A 17,161-nucleotide genomic window follows, 5' to 3' on the forward strand; every position below is an offset into this window, starting at 1 on the left:
TAAACAGTTATACAACAGTTTAGAGTGTTTGTTTACTCCGAAAGTGTTTAAGTGGCGCCTCGCACCACAGCACGAACGCACCGTCGCTTGCGGTACACGCGCGCGCCCGATCCTACTTATGTTTGGTCTTATTTAAATAAACAATTTGCTCTCGCCGCTGCCTGCGCCGCCGTTGTGGGCGCTTTGATTTCAATTCTACCTTTCTTTGCTCTGTACAGAAATTCGATTGAAGTCGATTGTTTTGTCTTAAGCACAAATTTTGTTTTTCTTTATTTGTTGTTGCCGTCCTCCCGTTGGGGCGCTGATTATTTATAAACCAATAAGTAGGTTCAATGTCACGAATTGGGGTTAGCGAATGATTTACGCGTTTTTGTGCATTTCTGACTCGATTTCGTGCAAAGTTTTTTCCAAAATATGCGTGCTCACCATTCCAATTCAGTACACATTATGCTCAGTGATGGCGGGCGTCCGATTGAGGCCATCTCTTATTTTTTACTTGGTACGTGCAAATACTAGGTATGGAAAACACCCGTCACCGATTACGTAAAATACACAATTATATAATTAATTTAGAACCTAAGGTCTGGATATTTCTATACAGCTATACTAATTCAAAAAGTTTATTATGGCATGACTTCTCCCAACGGGCAACACATTTTGCAGCGGATTAGTAAGATTAAATAAAAGACTGTGACTGATGTGATAAAAATGTCAGTTCTTTTATCAAATTTTTAACATATCGAACTGAAACAGTTCTATTGCTACGAATGTTCAAACTAATTTTACCACATCTAGTCACATGAAACTAAACAGTTAGTCAAAAAAATTTACAAAATTTAGAATACAATTAATCGAAAAAATAATCAAATTTGCCCAACTGGAGTGGATCGGATTTGGTTAGAAATCAAAAACCAATTTTTCTGGCAAGCAAATTAGGATTAATCGAAAAACTAAGTATTAAAATGCCATAAATATAGTGAGCGCAACTTATAACGCAAATGATAAAAATTTCGAAAACGATGCATTTAAACTAACTAAAATTAAATCAATTCGAAACTAATTCTAAACTTAAATGTAAGGAAACTGAAAAAAGAGAAGCGACTTACCTATCCAGTCTGGAAGAAGTGTGCCCGCAAGAGATTCTGAGTATCTCTTACCTGCAAATAAAACGGGAAAAGAACAAGATTAGTTTACAATTGAACATAACCCGGGCATGAGACGCAATCAATCTTCATTCCTCACGCTGGTGCCACCGAAAATCTCGAGCGCACTTTTCAACGGGGAAGAGCGCTAGCTCTTTGAATCTCGGCCCGTGGCACGTCGCTCATAAATTCACACCGTTTTACCAGTAGTGGAAACCTGGAAAGGAGCACAAGTAAAAGACGGACGAAAAATCACGTCTTAAGCAACGATGGAAGCTCCATCGGAGGAGCGTCGGCTTGGAGATCTTGGGTATTCAAACAAGTAATAAATCCTAGGTAAGACCAACGCCGGCTTCGAACGCTGTACTGAGGTACAATCTCATGGTTGCTAGTAGCGGGTGGATGCCCAACAGTAAACGTGTGCGCGCAGGTGTACCAACATAATTGCCGGCAATTTACATGAAATATTAATTTTTAAACAAAGTATGTATTTCAGCGTGTTCAGCGGGGAAAATTTATGAACGTTGCAAGATTTTGCCTCACTTACTGTATCTGCAGTGGAAAATCACAGTCGGGTGCGGGTATTCAAATAGTTTCCACGATAAATGGTTCGAGTTTTGTTCCAACATAAAATATGCAGGGCAAGCCCACTGCTAATACAAGCACGAGACGCATAATCATTTGAATTCGAAAAGTGTCTTCGATGGTGTGAGCAATAGACGGCTGACCGCAAGCTTAATTAGAATAGACAACCCCATTTTCAACTCACTAAGAATACTGCATCGCATTGGTTAGCAATGCTTAAAAGGCTGTTTTGCATAACGTTTTCTGCTTCCCTCGAGTCATAAATACAGGCAGCATCTTCTTTTGAATTTAATACAAATCCTGTTGGACCCCGTTCCGATTGGAATAAAATAAGCGAATTACAAAATGCTTTGGAGGAAACAAAAAAATACAAACATTTTCAATTCCTTTCGTATTGAGCGTCTTAGATGAACTTCAACCGCGATTTATTTGTTTATACTTCATTGGCCCTGCCACTCGCGTCGGATGATATCTCAATACCCCAGACCGAGACCATGCTTTTTTCGCATGACATTAAGTCTGCCGCTTAAGCTGCATTGTTTCTCTGCAGGTTGCTAATGGATATCACGTTGAAATACAACTTGCCCGGATGGTTCTGCACGGTTTCATCCAATGATTGGGCAGCCCCTCGTCTAGTTGCGAGGTTGGTACGCCAGGACGCAGCCATCGGCAACTAATTTCTAACCGTGATAAAAGTGAGGGGGAAGAATGGCACGCAAGCCGCGAGCAGGAAGCTTACGTTGAAGTGCTGTGGGACCTTGTGACTCTAAATCATGTTTGATAAAATGAAGCAATAAAAATGGTTGGATGTGGAACCATAAATTCCCCACTGAAAAGACAGCGCGGCTTCGGTTCTCCATTTCTCTACCAAAGCCGCAAGGGCAGGGTGGGCCGAGACGAAGACGAAATTAACATATATGAAAAAAAGAACTTCTTTCTGAGTATGTCGCTCCTACGACAACGAATGAAAAAAAACTTATTTTTGGGTTGATGCGTGCAAGTGAAGAGGGCGGATGGTAGGCCTTCTGTGTGCGTGGAATGGGCAGGGAGTGTATTTTTTATTTATACGTTTTAATTTTTGTATTCCGAAGACGAAGATAAACCGGTCCTGTCGAGTGCCGCTTTTATTGTCCATTCCCGACCAAGGCAGCAACTGTAGAATAACTACCCGGCCGGTACACGCGGCCGACAGCGCACCGAGGCGAACATTTTGCCTCGAAATGAATAATAGTGACACTCTTATCAACTGGGCTATCTTCCGATAGAAACCCGGATTTGAAGCTTATCGGTTCAGTAAGTTCGCTCTTGTTGGCCGTCCACGTCCCGTGGTTCATGTAGATGACGGTTATTTTCATTCGTGCGCGGGTTGATAAGCTTCCGCAGGGTACCAAAATTACGGCTAGAAATGTGAATTGCCGTTAAGTCTATGAATAGTTTGAATAAATTGTTAAATTTGCTTTTGCCCAAGATTCGTCAATTGAAAGTTCACAGTAAATTATGAACCGCATAAGATGGATAACAACTTTATCTGAGCGACAAGTTTTGCATTCCGAGATGAAATGTGTATCCACTAAGTTAGCTCATATTCCTACTGGAGAAAAAAAAACTCGTGACACATGTCCGATATGCTGGTCTCTTCTATTCAACATTTTCCGTGCAGCACAACGACAGTAAAATTCCGCGTTCCAGCTTTTGACTTCTTGGGCTAATCTGGTCTGAAATCAAGTCCGAATAGGAGGCGACCAGACGCGAGAATCCTTACCGCGAGAAGTGTCATGTAAGTAAGATTTATGGGTTTTTGAATTTGATCGTCATTTCTTTCTTTTCCTGTTTTTTCTCTGTATTTCAGGGAGTAGGTATAACCATACTCAGGTGACCAGTCGCGGACACACTCGTGAAACTTGTGGTGCATATCTCTCGCCCTCTGTCCCGACTGAATCCGGCGGGGGAAATATAATTTATTCGCTTAATCACAGCCGAAAAAAAAAACATTTTCGCCTGTACGCACACATATTGAATGTCAAGCTAAATCTTTTCAGTTGAAACTGTCAAGTTCTTTTATGACGCGTGATGGAACTGCTTCATTGTGCATAATCAGTAGATCTGAAGAGAGTTTTCAATTTCGCCAACCCCAAACCAATAAGTTAATAATTTGATTCAATCAGATTACCGTACAAATTGATTGATATTCCTGTTTTTCGTTACACGGCAATAGATTTAAAGAACATTATGGCAAAACAGTCAGCAAACGGACTGTGATGTCTTAATTAAACTTCTTATCGTAAGTCTGTACTGCATTAAGACCATAAAAATTGATCACCTGAAGCGAAAAGAAAACACGAAAAAACTGCCAGTCCCATAAATTGCTCGTTTTATCCTGTGCTTCCACAAAACAGCACCCAGATCAGCAAAAACAACAACAACAACAACAACAGCAACAGCAGCCAGGGTTCTTCCCTCGTGCACATATCCAACGACATAAATCGATGGTGACGTCATCGAGTCCACCATACATACCGTGGAGTAGAGCCGCTCACCTGCTGGCTGGAGTTAGATTTCGGTAACCCACTGAGCTCACCGTGCATACGGAAAACAGCTGAGTTGGGCTGAGCTACCTACGAGCTCATGAGTGGTCTGTGGTGTGAAGCATGGAATATGAGAAAATAAGCATGTAAACATGTAACACTTTTAAAGCTAGCCTCTTGCGTTCGTGTTAGTGAGAAACATGCAAAAGGCGAAACAGAGCACATGTTTCCGAACGAGAATTGAGCTCTTCCTATATTCGGATGGTGTGGGCTTTTGGCAACCGTTTAGAACAACTAGTCGATGGGGAAAAACTCATAACTGTAAGACAGAAAAACAACTGGTCCAATTCCGTTCGAAATTTATATGAGAAAAATTTTTTTTCTCTAGTGTCAATTCAACCGCAGATGTGACATGAATGGAGTCATAAAAGTGACCAGTCACTCATCGTCTTGGCAGAGACCAAACCGCGACAGAGCCGGAGCGGAACGAAAACCCAAGGCAAAGCAAAACCAAAAGTATCGGGAATCAGACTCTTTAATATGAGATTATCATTTTTATGGTGCTTTTATTGATACTTATTCCGAGTTTTATTCTCCATAAAAATTTTGCACAAAGTTCTACGTCGTTGCACAGGGATAGCAAGCGCTTATATGGGGCTTCATTCGCCATAAAATTCAATTTTGTACCTCGCAGTCGTTTCGTGTTCGCGATTCAATCCATACGAGCCTTGCTTTATTGGATGATGTCGTTGAATGGCGCCACTCGTGTTACTCAACGTTGAATATAAAACAACTCGGCGTGCGGCGTCTATCAACTTAATAAGAAAATTTGCTTGCGCGAAGAGAGCTGTTGCTGCTGCTGCTGCTACTGGCAGTACTACTGTTACTACTTTGAAGTGCATTTGAGATCCAACTGGTGTGCTGCTTGCTGGTGGTGCCGTAAAAGTGGCCGCCAAGCAAAGCGCGTAGAGAGTATGGTTAATGTTTCACACACTGCATCGCGCGCGTTCCCCAGTTGTGTGTTTAGGCGCCGCTGGCCGTCAAATTGGGCCGCCGTCTGCTGCTGGCTGGTTGGCTGGGTTGGCAACTTGCTCCCGTATTTGGGGAACAGAAACGCCAACGGCGATGACGACGGCACCGGTAAGGTCGCCGACGCTTTTCCAACAAACAAACGCGGAAGTCTCGAGATTCCGCCGGGTACGGAAGTGACACGTTCCGGGGGAAACTTTGACCTATTTTTGGGATTTTTTTTGACTGAAAATTACTAAATCGTTCTAGGTTTTAATGAGACGCACCTGCCTTTCGTGTTTGTTCTTTTGGAAGCATGCGAAATCTGTAAAGTTTAATGAGTGATTAATGTGATCAATTTTAAAACTGCAAATATGAGTTAGAAACCAGAGATTTTAAAAAAAATTGAGCCAAGTCTACTTATTATCACAGGTATCAATTCAATGTACAGTCAAAACTGTTTTTGTGCGACTTTTTTTTGTGCGAAATTAATTTGTACGATTTTTTATGCGATTATTTTTTTTTGTGCGACTGTTTTTGTGCGATATATGGAAAAGGACCTTTTCCGACAACATTTTCAGCCATTTAGTTCTTCCGATTATTGAAATGAATTCCAACGCATTACATAAGTTTTGCGACAAAAAATTACTATTTGAGCCAGTTTTACGTAGGAAAAGTCACGAATTGCTAGCCTACGAAGGAAAGCGGTTAAAAGGATTGGTATGTTTAAAAAGTTACGTTTATCAATACGATGTTTTAAAATTGTTCTCATAAGTATTCTAAATTAGAATCAACAACTTTCGAGTTATTTTTAACTGAGAACTTTTTTTATGCGGTCCCTATCCACCGCATAAAAAAAGTTTTTTTTTTCAATAATGTTGTGGGAATATTTTATTGAAGATGCACGTGAAGTTTAAAATTATTTTTTTTATGCGATTTATTTTGTGCGTTCCCTATCTCTCACTCAAAAACAGGTTTGACTGTAATAGTAAGCTGATTGAAACGTAAAAAAATAAACACCAATTGAATGCAGTTTTTTTTTGGTATGACACAAACCTGGATCTTCAACCTGTTGTCTATTTTTTATACTTTCGATAGTTCATCATACAACCCATAAGCATCTATTTTTAATTGTTTATTGGATTCAGCGTTTCGTTTAGAACTGATACAAAAAATAAATTGAAATGTTTTTTCCTACTTTACATTGAATGCAGTGTTTTTTTTTTTTTTCAAATAAGTTTCCAACTCAGTAAAAACAAAAATTTTAATATCAGATTCATCGATTTTTTTTTCAAATATACATTTTCGTTTAATACACAAAAGCTGATGAACTAACACTAAACAAGTAAAAATAATTTTGACATAGAATTACGTCTTACGGCAACATAGGGGTGTAAATTGCAAAACCGAATAAAAATGGCTGTGCGTCCACCAAAATACGGAAAATTGTGGTTTTGTGACGCTAACTATTATATTAAAAAAACAGTCCCTTAGCAGAGCTGAAAACGAGACCAAATATCAGGCGACAAATGCATTCTCAGTTAAAATCAAACTAAACAACCTTTCTTCCCTAGAACAGCCGACAGTAAAGTATACAAACGAATTTACTTCCTAAATGATTTCTTGTTGTTGTTTATCATAACGACACGCTCACCGGAAGCATAACTCTCAGTACTCACGTATAAAAGCAAGTATGTAAAAATTTAGTCAGCATTGTCTTTTCGATCACTGTTGCAAAAGGATGATTTACTGGAAAGTTGATTTCCCAGCAGTAAGCAGAGCTGCGAAAAGTGCAACAAATATAATAGATTCGATTGCAATCTTTATAGCGAACGGACTAGCAGAGAAAACCGCGGCGGTTGGAGATAACCATCAACAGTGCTAGTTTTTGGATCTCCTGTCTGTGTGGAAAGCACCGTCACTAGAGTTGCCGTTTTTTTTTTTTGACAAGACTAGATGAATTTTGAATAAAAAACTGGATTCCATTATATTGAAAATATAGCAAAAAAATGATTGCGAGAGAGCTGTTTTGTGATGGTCACTGAATCCAGCATCAGTTTCAAATACAGCAACTAGAGAGATATCACCTCGCAAAAAATCACTCATTTTGATCAGAACTGTTTTGTTTCACACTTACATTTTGTCAAAATTGTGGACTAAAAAATTTCCCCTAATAGCAGCAAAATTTAAAATAACACTGGGGTCCTTTTTACACGGTTGACTGTACCGCGTTCAAAAGATTAGACAACATTTATTTATACACTTAAGTCGTAAAAAAAACTGCGCAAACTCCGGAATCAAATGGAGTAGTTTTTGTTCTTCTGCCACTCGCCAAAACGTTGCTAATAGTGATAAAAAGAGTTTTAGCAAACAATAAAAGCAAAGTACAGCCATGGTGCTACATTCCGATTCGAAACTTGACCTTCTGTTTATTAAACACAGACTTTTTGGTTATTTCTGGCAGCATTTTTTATAAACGTAATTATCAAACTATTTCTCGAGTTCTGTCATTGCATCAATCCGGCGGTTTAATCTGTGGCACATATTAGTAAGAGACTCAATAACAGATTCCTAATTTACATGATTCAAACTAGCTCGATAATCAAAATATGATCACATTAGGTGAGCAAAAATTCTATTTCAAGGACTTTGAGCGCCACTTTTCTTTAACCGCTTGGGATAAATATTTGGACTGAATGAAAAACTACACTTCGGACTAGTGTATTTCATTACAGCTTTAGTTTAGCCTTGGCTTTGAACCTGGACATTCTGGCTGGTCGTGACAAAGGAGGCAAAGTCAAATGAGAGACAAAGTACCGTCCATATGGGCTTCAATTCCCGGCAGGTTGAATTTATAGTCTGCTTCGAATGGAAATTATGCGCGTTGGTGCTGGAGTATCTGACGGCTGTAATAGAGTACCTTGCTGCAAAAATGTTGGAATTTGCGGGAAACGCTGCTAAAGATAATAAAACGAGAATCATCCCGCGTCATCTGCAGATAACAATTCGCAATGACGAGGAATTAAATAATTTGTAATCTGGCGTCACTTGTGCCAAGGAAGGTGTTCTACCAAACTGTTCTGCTCCTAAAGAACATGGGAAAGAAAGCATAACTAGATCAATTCCCAGCTAAAATTAAAACCAAACATTATTTTAATCCTCTAGTGTTCAGTACCGCCATTAGACGGTCTTTAGTTAAACCTCTAAAAAGCTTTAAGAATCTAAAAAATGTTATTAAGCTTCATAGTGATTTTTTCAAAGTCCGTCTTAAAACTAATTAGGGCACTAAAGGGTTAAGGACGACTACATATTTTCAATTGAAGCAGTAAAAATGAGTTTTTGCCTCCAATTAAAATTTCATCGAACAGAATTCAGTTCAATCCACGCTGTTTTATATTGACGGTGAAGTGGTAGAACTGTGTTCCAGCAACCTTTGACATCGTTTTCGAATGACTTCAAGTCAATTAAATAACGCTTCTATTCAAGGTTCAGAGAGTTGAAAGAAAATTATAACAGAAATTTACAGCTTCGCACCATCGAGTAGGTAAACCTCAAACCTATTGCAAGAAATACATTAACATAGGACAGGCTGTCTTAATTTTACGTTAACTTGAATTAACGGGGTTCAGCAACATAATCAAAGCAAAAGTATTTCAACCGAATGCGTTCCAGTAACGTTAACCATGAAATAAGTAAATGTTTTATAGAATAATTGCAAGCATGCAATTATGCACGAGACGATTTGTGCTTATGAAGAAACGATGCAAGCAAAGTTCGATTGCATGACCTCACTATTCAACACTTTAGGTTATCATAAAAGTGGCGTGCGAATTTCGCAAATGCTTCTTCATTTGAAGTCAAAGGGAGTGATATTTGCGAGTTTTGTATCACAAGCTAGACCACGAAGTGTACTTGCATTACAGCCAAATTATACTTCACTTCGAGCAACTCAACCAAGGTTATGAGAACTTCTGACCGTCTGAAATAACCGACTGTCTGACCATGCTTCAGACTCTTCCCATTGACGGAACATGTAGCTGCATGGAAAAACGCATTTATTAAGGTAGATTGATGCGCCATTTCATGAATGCAGTACCTCTTATAGAGGTCTCGAACAAATGTTAATAATGCTTACGATTTGACGATGTAAAAATGGATTTTTTTTGCGCAACTAGTGAAAATCTATTTTTTTGCAAGCAGTGTAAGTTTAACAAAGGAATTTACTGTAGGACCGTTTGTGATTTATAACATTTTAATGTAGCAAAAAGTTCACAAACTATTAGGTTAAAGACAGAATATAAAAACTGGAACGAAAAAATAGCAACTCCAAATTCTGCTATTACCGTGATTCAAATCTTCAAAGACATTTGTTTGTGTAGTTGGTTGCACTTGAACAACCCTAAACAGCAAAAAAACCCTTTTTTGGGCAGTTAAGTTAAAAGTTGACGCAATCAAACCTGGAACATAGAGTTGTTATTGAATACTCAATCGTTGCAGGCTTTTTCATACACTCTCCAAAACACAGCACCTGACAATTCTCAAAAATTATCCCAATTTATCGCATGAGCAACTTGATGCGATTGAAAACTGCCGGAGAAATTCACACAGCAATCAATTCGCAAAAGGAAATCCAGCAACAACCCGAAGAATCAACCAATAAAACAACCAACCAGCAGTAATAACAGTAATAACATTAAACGAGAGGGCGTGAATACTAAATAGCAGAATCACGCTCTTACCTCCCACACCTCGCCCGCTAAATCAACTGGATGTCTTAAATGCCACTGCGCCATAAATTCGCTTTCCGATGCAGTACTAACGAGTGGCACATTCGGTTCCCAATGCAATAATAATGAGTTAATCATAATCAGATGCATTCAGCAAAAAAAAAGCTACTCACGTACGTGATACATGAGGGCGAATTGGACCGGTTGATGAAGCATTCCGATTGAGGCGAAAGACATGACAGGACGACCGGCCACTCATTTCCCATTCCACCACCGTTCCGTGAGTATCGGATCAAGTAATTCGTTGTGCTTCAGTCCACACTTTCATCATATTCAAGCGCAGGGAAAAACCAAATCAAAGAGTGTAAAAGTTATTAAATATTATTACACGTCTTGTCGGTCAGAGAAAAGCGAAACGCAAAGAAAGACCAAATTGGAACTTGACCACCGCAAAGTCGCCTTGAGTTCTGTGCTGGTCATAACTCTTTCGGGACGAACAAGGTGTTTGTTTTTGACTTTATATTTTCTGTTATCATTTCTCATGTTGTTTGCGACTGTGTAGATGTAACAACAACAACAACAACAACAACAACAACAACAACAACAACTGCCTCGGACGAAAATGCAAATTTACTCGTCTTTCGTATCAATTGCATGACGATAATCATAGCGAACGTGTGATCTTCTTGGCCCCTAAAAGCTACGATTAATCATCGGTCCAATTATCATAATTTGCGACTAGCAGCCGTATTTAGTTTTAAATTCTCGCTTGAAACAATTACCATCGCAGAAACATTGTAGAATTGCACGGTAATTTCAATACACAATAATTTGTGCTGCGCTTCGTTTGTTTCGTCCATCCAAGCTAACGTCATCGGATACAACATTTGGTGGCAGTGTGGTTTATCCAGTCAGCATGTAAAATTTTATTTATTTTCCTCTCCTTGCAGACAGACAACATAAATAATTTTCGTTCTCACTTGCGAGCGTGGCTAGACGGACAGCAAAAAAACAGCAAGCTTTCCTCACGTGCTCTCGTGCGAACTTTCAGGAGGTGCCGCTCTCCGGGAAAACTCAGCAGCAAAGTAATAAAGAGTAAATATTTTCACTGGGAAAATTTATTTCCCACATGCAATCTGTTGGACATTCACAGCAGACTAGCAGGTTCACGTACACAAACGTATATCTGGAAGCAGTGACCAAATTGATACTCTCCGGATGCGGGAGTACAATATATGAAACATCCACTAGTTGATGTCGGTCGGTATCGCCCCAGCAACAGTGTTGCTATTTGTTACTGCTCTGTAGTAACATCGCACTCAAAGCCGTATCGTGTTTTCGATGCGAAAAATGCGATGGTATGTCGATAAAAGTCGGAACCACAGACGGACAACGTCTAAATTGCTTTTCCGGTGTAAAATCCTTGACCTACGGCAACGGCGGCAGGATTGAGCGACAACAATCCTTTCAAGGGTTGTTGAAACAAGTGCTCACCATGTACACATGGAACTGATGAGCCGACCGACCGCAGGCTACCCAAATTGGGCTACCATTTTTCACAGTTTTTAGTTGTCTTCTAAATGCCGGTGCAGCGAGCTGTGAGCTATGAGATGCTAAAAATGCTAACACCATTAAACAAATGAAGAATGATTTAATACTGCTTGATAGAACACGTGTACAATTTTCTCGCTGGCTGGCAGTAGTTTTTCTGCGGTTTTATTCCTGGGAGATGCTTGTGAAGGTTTGAACTATGGGAGCGAATGAGTTGAAAACTGGTCAAAATTTAGCACCGTACAGTGTCATCGAATTTTTGCCGGTAATGGAAATCTGATACTGCGGTGATTGTTTGAGGAATTGAAAATAAAGACTATCGTGGGACTCTCACTGTGTAGAGCAACGGCAGAAAGCGGTGAAATTTTCTCTATTTACATAATCACTGGATGGAAAAATGTTTCACACCATGAAGCCGTGCTAACTTATTAAGTGCAGAAATTTGCTGTACACGCCAGTGCTTCAGGAAGGACCTGTGTGGATCCAGCGGCTGCCATGAGCGATGGTCGGATGGCCCAGACAGTGTCCCGTATAGGCGAGAGTCTCCTACCAAGCGAGTAAACATAATTTTGTCTCCTCAAATGTTTACCCACGTTATTAAAATGCACGATTCCTTGGCCACGGCAAGATGGTTCCCAGCAGGATTCGCAGACTTTTTGAACTGATAAAGGTTATTAATAATTCACCTTGTGGCTCATAAGTCAAATTTTCCGATGCGGTGGTTGTACAATCGAGAGTTACCTGTCTTCTAAAGTCAGGGAAGAACAAAAATAAAAAAAAAAACTAGCCGTACGTGCTCCCTAGGAAGGAAAGAGAAGGTACGTCGGGTCTGAGACTACAAGTGCAAATGAGCGATAACCTATCTCACCCATCAAGCAATATAGAGCACACACAAACGTAGAGCAGCAAACTTGTACCTGCAGTTCGTCAGCATAAAGCATAATCTTGGTGAGGGGAACACACAGAAATATGAATATCAAACAGACACCGTGTGAACGAACGAGATGGAGAGCGAGGGTTTGGGCTTTTGCCTTGGTGCGAAGAGTTTGCCCGATGCACAGTATGGTCCGATAAAGTACAACCATTTTATCACGCAATCCGCACACCTTTCCGAGCCACGACAGAATGTTGCAGAATGTTTTGTCATTTGTTGGCTGCCCGTCAAAATCGGTTGAAGTTTCCGCGCGCGTGTTTATTTTCGTTGCTTTTTTTCTGTTGCTCTGTACAAGCGAAAATTCGTTCAATCCGGAAATCATTCTGGTGGCCGAAAAAATGGCAGGTATTCCGTAATAAATAAAATTCAAAGTTTTTTTTCTTTGCTGTAATTTTGGTATGCAATTAATTTGCCATTGTTCTAAGTTTTGGTTTTCAGAATAAAGACACCTTTCACCAGGCGCCGGCAGAGGAAAAGGCCATACCTTGCTTGCTGCAATGGTCTGCCGCATTGGTTCGGAAGCAAAACCGAAAACGCAAGATGCCGACGGCATTATCGTATCTGGGTAGCGGCTAGTTGGTCAGTGTAATTATTCATAAATAAGCTTTATCGGATTAACTACGCTCACCGAATGCGGCCACCGGCAATCGTGTGCTGTCTCTGCACTTCAAACACAGAGAGAGATCTGGGAATGGGTGCAATCTCAGCGGCAGATTTGAACGTCGTCGTTTCTGCGATCACACACATAGGGGGCACTTCTCTAGTCTAGTGTAGATACATATATTTTTTTTTGCATTTTACCGGGCGGCGGCGGTCATCGGCCAACAATGAAACGGGTGCAAACTGTCGTCGTGTACGGAGGACTACAAATGAAGTGTTTATTGTGGTGTAAAGTCGACAATAAAAGTGAAAGATGGATGTGGGAGAGTTCACCTGGTGCGCTCGGAACCGATGAAAGCGGACGGATTCGGAAATTTATGCAGTGATTTGAGACGTCCTTTTAGGCGTTTGATTTGAATTGAAAGTGCGCGATGCTGTTTAGTTTACTTGACTGTTCCGTTTTTAAAACTGTTTTGATTATTTTTTTAGAAAGTTTCGTTTATTGCCAAGGTGACCAATATAGGCAAAAATGAAAAGTCGAACGACTTAAACATACGGTAGAGTGGACAGTGAAAAGTTGATCCACTCTCGCATATCTTTAGAAAGGTGCTCACATTATATTGTAGTTTTTTATGTAAAATATAATTGTGCTTACAAAACCTATAGTAACACATTACCAGGGAGGAGTCATATGATCTCAAAGAGTAGTTATAACCCTGATTATATTATTCCAACTGTCAAGCATGAAAAAGAAATGTTAGTCCAACTGTTACTTCACTCAATAAAGATAACACTGGGCAACACAGGTGCACTCCAGAAGCTCAATCCGGAAAAAATGAAAGATTATAGCTATTCAACCATTCCTGTGAATTTTGGTGGTGTTTTCTCGTAAACATAATGTTGGAACGACGAACCCGGCGAGCAATGGCCCGGCTATGCGAACTCTCACGTAAGTTGACGCGTTATGGTAACGGCCAGGGGCACCAAAATTGAGTTTGAGCTTTTGGAGTGCACTTTTTACATTTTATCGACCAGTGTAATCATTAAATTTGAGGTTATTAAATGGATAGGAAAACTGGGGATGGTTATGAGTTGTTAATTAAAACATAACTGTAAAAAATTTCTGTGTCGAGACATTTTTTTCACAAATATAAATGAATAGTTATTATACCCAAATCAAAATATCAATTTCTAACGATGCTTTCAAGGGCTCCAGTCGCGATTATGATTGTGTCTCGCAACAGTCCTTTAGAGGCTTTTATATTTTCAACAAACAAGAAATTGTTTAATTGACTACAGCCGTCCCCGTAAACTGCAGCTCATTTGTGGCCAATTCCACCGTGGCTTAAAATTCCGAATCGCCTGCTAGCGGTCTGTGGCAATAAATCATAGGCACCGTGCCAGCCGGTTTCCCAGGACTAAGGAAATCATTACCGCAGCAGAACAGCACACTGAACTACATTTCCCTTCCGGCAAGCGTCCTTTAGTGAAGGAAAAAGACCCCCCCGGGAATGTTCCACCGCGTGGCCTTTGAACAACTACTACCTGCTCCTCTGCTGGATGATAATGGCGACCGGTCGACCGTCAAGCAGCGTTGCAGGGAAGTGGCGCATTCCAATAGCAATAGCAGCAGTGGAAAATCCCTGCAAAAGCGGGAAGTACTTTCCTACGCTCGAAGGCTCGGTGGGGGAGTACTTGTACAGATGATGAATCTATAACAACACAGCACACCAACGATAGTCTCGTCACTGCTAAAGGCACCATCGTCGTTTAAAGGTTCGGTATAAACGGCAAGCATAGGAAACCCAGACCAGAGGAGGCCAGAAGGCAATGCAGCGATAACAACACTTCATAAAACTTGGAATAGACTTGCATAAATTTGTACCCCCTGTAGACTACAACCATGACGCTCAGGATTGGTCGCGATTTGATGGCATGGCATGCTACGATCGAATCACATCGCCACAGAAAGAGTACACTTTGTGATTATATGCAGAATACGCGCCAAGGAGAACCGACATGCGAACGGAAAAGAAAAATCAGGCTGAAAACGGCACAAGTGAGTGTCTGTGTTCTACACTCTCGCGGTGGAGATATTCGAAATGATTTATGATTTGTTTTCATTAAATATTTGCATGTTATTATGTACAAATTTCGCTTGCTCTGGTAAGAGGTGCCTTAAAGTGTCAGCCTGTCGATCCGAGCGAAGCGGCAAACTAGGCTGGTGGGCCTGGTTTTCACAATCGAGCGTCCAAGTAAAGGCGATATTTGGGGCCTCAACTGTAGCAGATCCGATAGTGAAAGAGAAAACGGAGATCGAACGGCAATAAATTAATAATTTTCCCGAATCGATCAATAGAAATAGTCGATTTTTTAATTTGGTGCTTTGGGTTTTGTTTCATCTTTTCAATAGATCGAATGCGGCATCTCGGTTTTCGGAAATTATGTAAGCCGTCTGTGACGAAGGGGGTTTAGTGGTAATTTATAGTGAGCGAAAGATCGATTCGAGGTGGCTTTTCATGTTACTCTGTCGGTATGCTTTATTGGGTATTGTGTGGAATAAATCATACACACTCATAGCCCACTGACCTAGACAAGACGAGGCAAAGGTTAAAAGCCTTTTGGAACCTATGTCAAACTGTCGACTACAGGCCTTTTAGAGGTTGGTTTTTCTCGATGCTGAACCGATGTGACCGATCCGCGTACTTAGTAAAAGTGGTTATCTTCATTAGCATTTTGCATTGTTAAAAAATGAAAAACACAAATTGTTCAACCTTGTGAAGTACCCCGCAAAATCATTATCATAATCATCAAGAGATAATTTTCTTCTTCTTTTGCTTCTTTCCCTCCTGGCCTTTCGTCAGTTACGTGCCCTTGGAAACAACATATGGTCTGATTCGTTTGCAAGACCTCAAGAAACTATCGTCGCTCCATTATGCAATTTTCTGATTATTTGCTATTATTATCGAAGCGCTTTCCGCCTTTTCTAGATTCATCCTCAGTTTGTGGTTTCGATTTACAATATTCGCGGTGTAAGAACATCGAACCGATACTTAGGCTAGGTGAGGTTGAAGACAATTCGAAGCACCATAATTTGATCCAAGCTCCTCATCCTGTAGTGGTTTTGAGTATCTCAACTATCTCGCTAATAGCGGACTAACCCGCGTCCTCATGGATATGGTAATGATGATAATAATAACAATAATAATAATAATGATTTTGTTAATATTTCTCGCAAAGATCGAATGCACTTGTCCCGCAAACGCCTTCGTGAAACGGCAGAGTCTATCAGATGATTTCGATCTTTCTTTTTTTCCCGCTCACTTTTATTAATGTAAACCTGTTGCCCATGCATATCGTGTTTTACTTATCGACACTCCGTCAGCACGGGAAAAATCATGCAGTTTTAATGCGAAACTCAATTAACCTGCAAGGTGCAGTTTGCTTACGATGTTAGTTTGATTTTTTAAATCGTGGCCAAAGCAGTTTGATTGTTCACTGTTGTTATGATTCGCCAGCGAAGCAGTTTGACTTATGTAAGAGTGGCCAACTCAGGGTTAGTGTTTTATTTTCGTGGCGTAAAGTTTCATCCATTCATCCGCCGAGTGGGTACAATAGGCTTAGCTAAAATAGTTTTCATAGTAGTGTTTGCAGTAACTGGTGCGTGGAACTGTTGATTCATTCTGGTTCAAAATCAATAATGGAGTGTACTGAAAAAAAAAAGTTAGTAACTCAATCTTAGCGAACAGATTGGACTAACTAGCGCGAATGATAATCGAATGGGACTTTCACCTGATCGGAGCCCTATTTTGTTCGATTAACGTTGGTTCTAAACGCTGGACAAGTTTTCCCATCCTGCAGGCAACTTATAGTGTAGGTGTACCACAATCACTGTAATTTTCAATTTCAATGATTAACATGCTTCATTGTTTGAAAGTTACTATTAGAAGGGATTTGTTTTTTCAACCGCTTTGAATTATTTTTCTCTTCTTCGATGGTTTAAACGTTGTGCTCATTTTACTTTGGGGTCCATTTTGTTATTTTCTTGTTTATTAGATTTAATCGTATTAACCCATTTTCTGCGAATGA

The 17,161-nt window shown here is 40.1% G+C and overlaps 1 protein-coding gene across 2 annotated transcripts in view; it reads right to left on the bottom strand.

The window, feature by feature from the left end:
- The window catches only part of LOC129733935 (homeotic protein ultrabithorax), a 104,689-nt gene that overhangs the window by 75,441 nt on the left and 12,087 nt on the right, over positions 1-17,161 (bottom strand). Inside the window, exon 2 of one of the 2 annotated variants that reach the window (XM_055695563.1) lies at positions 1,107-1,157. The exons of the other annotated variant lie outside the window; for it this stretch is intronic. Coding sequence (XP_055551538.1) covers positions 1,107-1,157 — 51 coding nt within the window. The remainder of the gene's footprint in view (positions 1-1,106; positions 1,158-17,161) is intronic. 2 annotated transcript variants of the gene reach the window in all.

This window comes from Wyeomyia smithii, chromosome 1, assembly GCF_029784165.1.
Source record: "Wyeomyia smithii strain HCP4-BCI-WySm-NY-G18 chromosome 1, ASM2978416v1, whole genome shotgun sequence".
Taxonomy (NCBI): Eukaryota; Metazoa; Arthropoda; class Insecta; order Diptera; family Culicidae; genus Wyeomyia; species Wyeomyia smithii.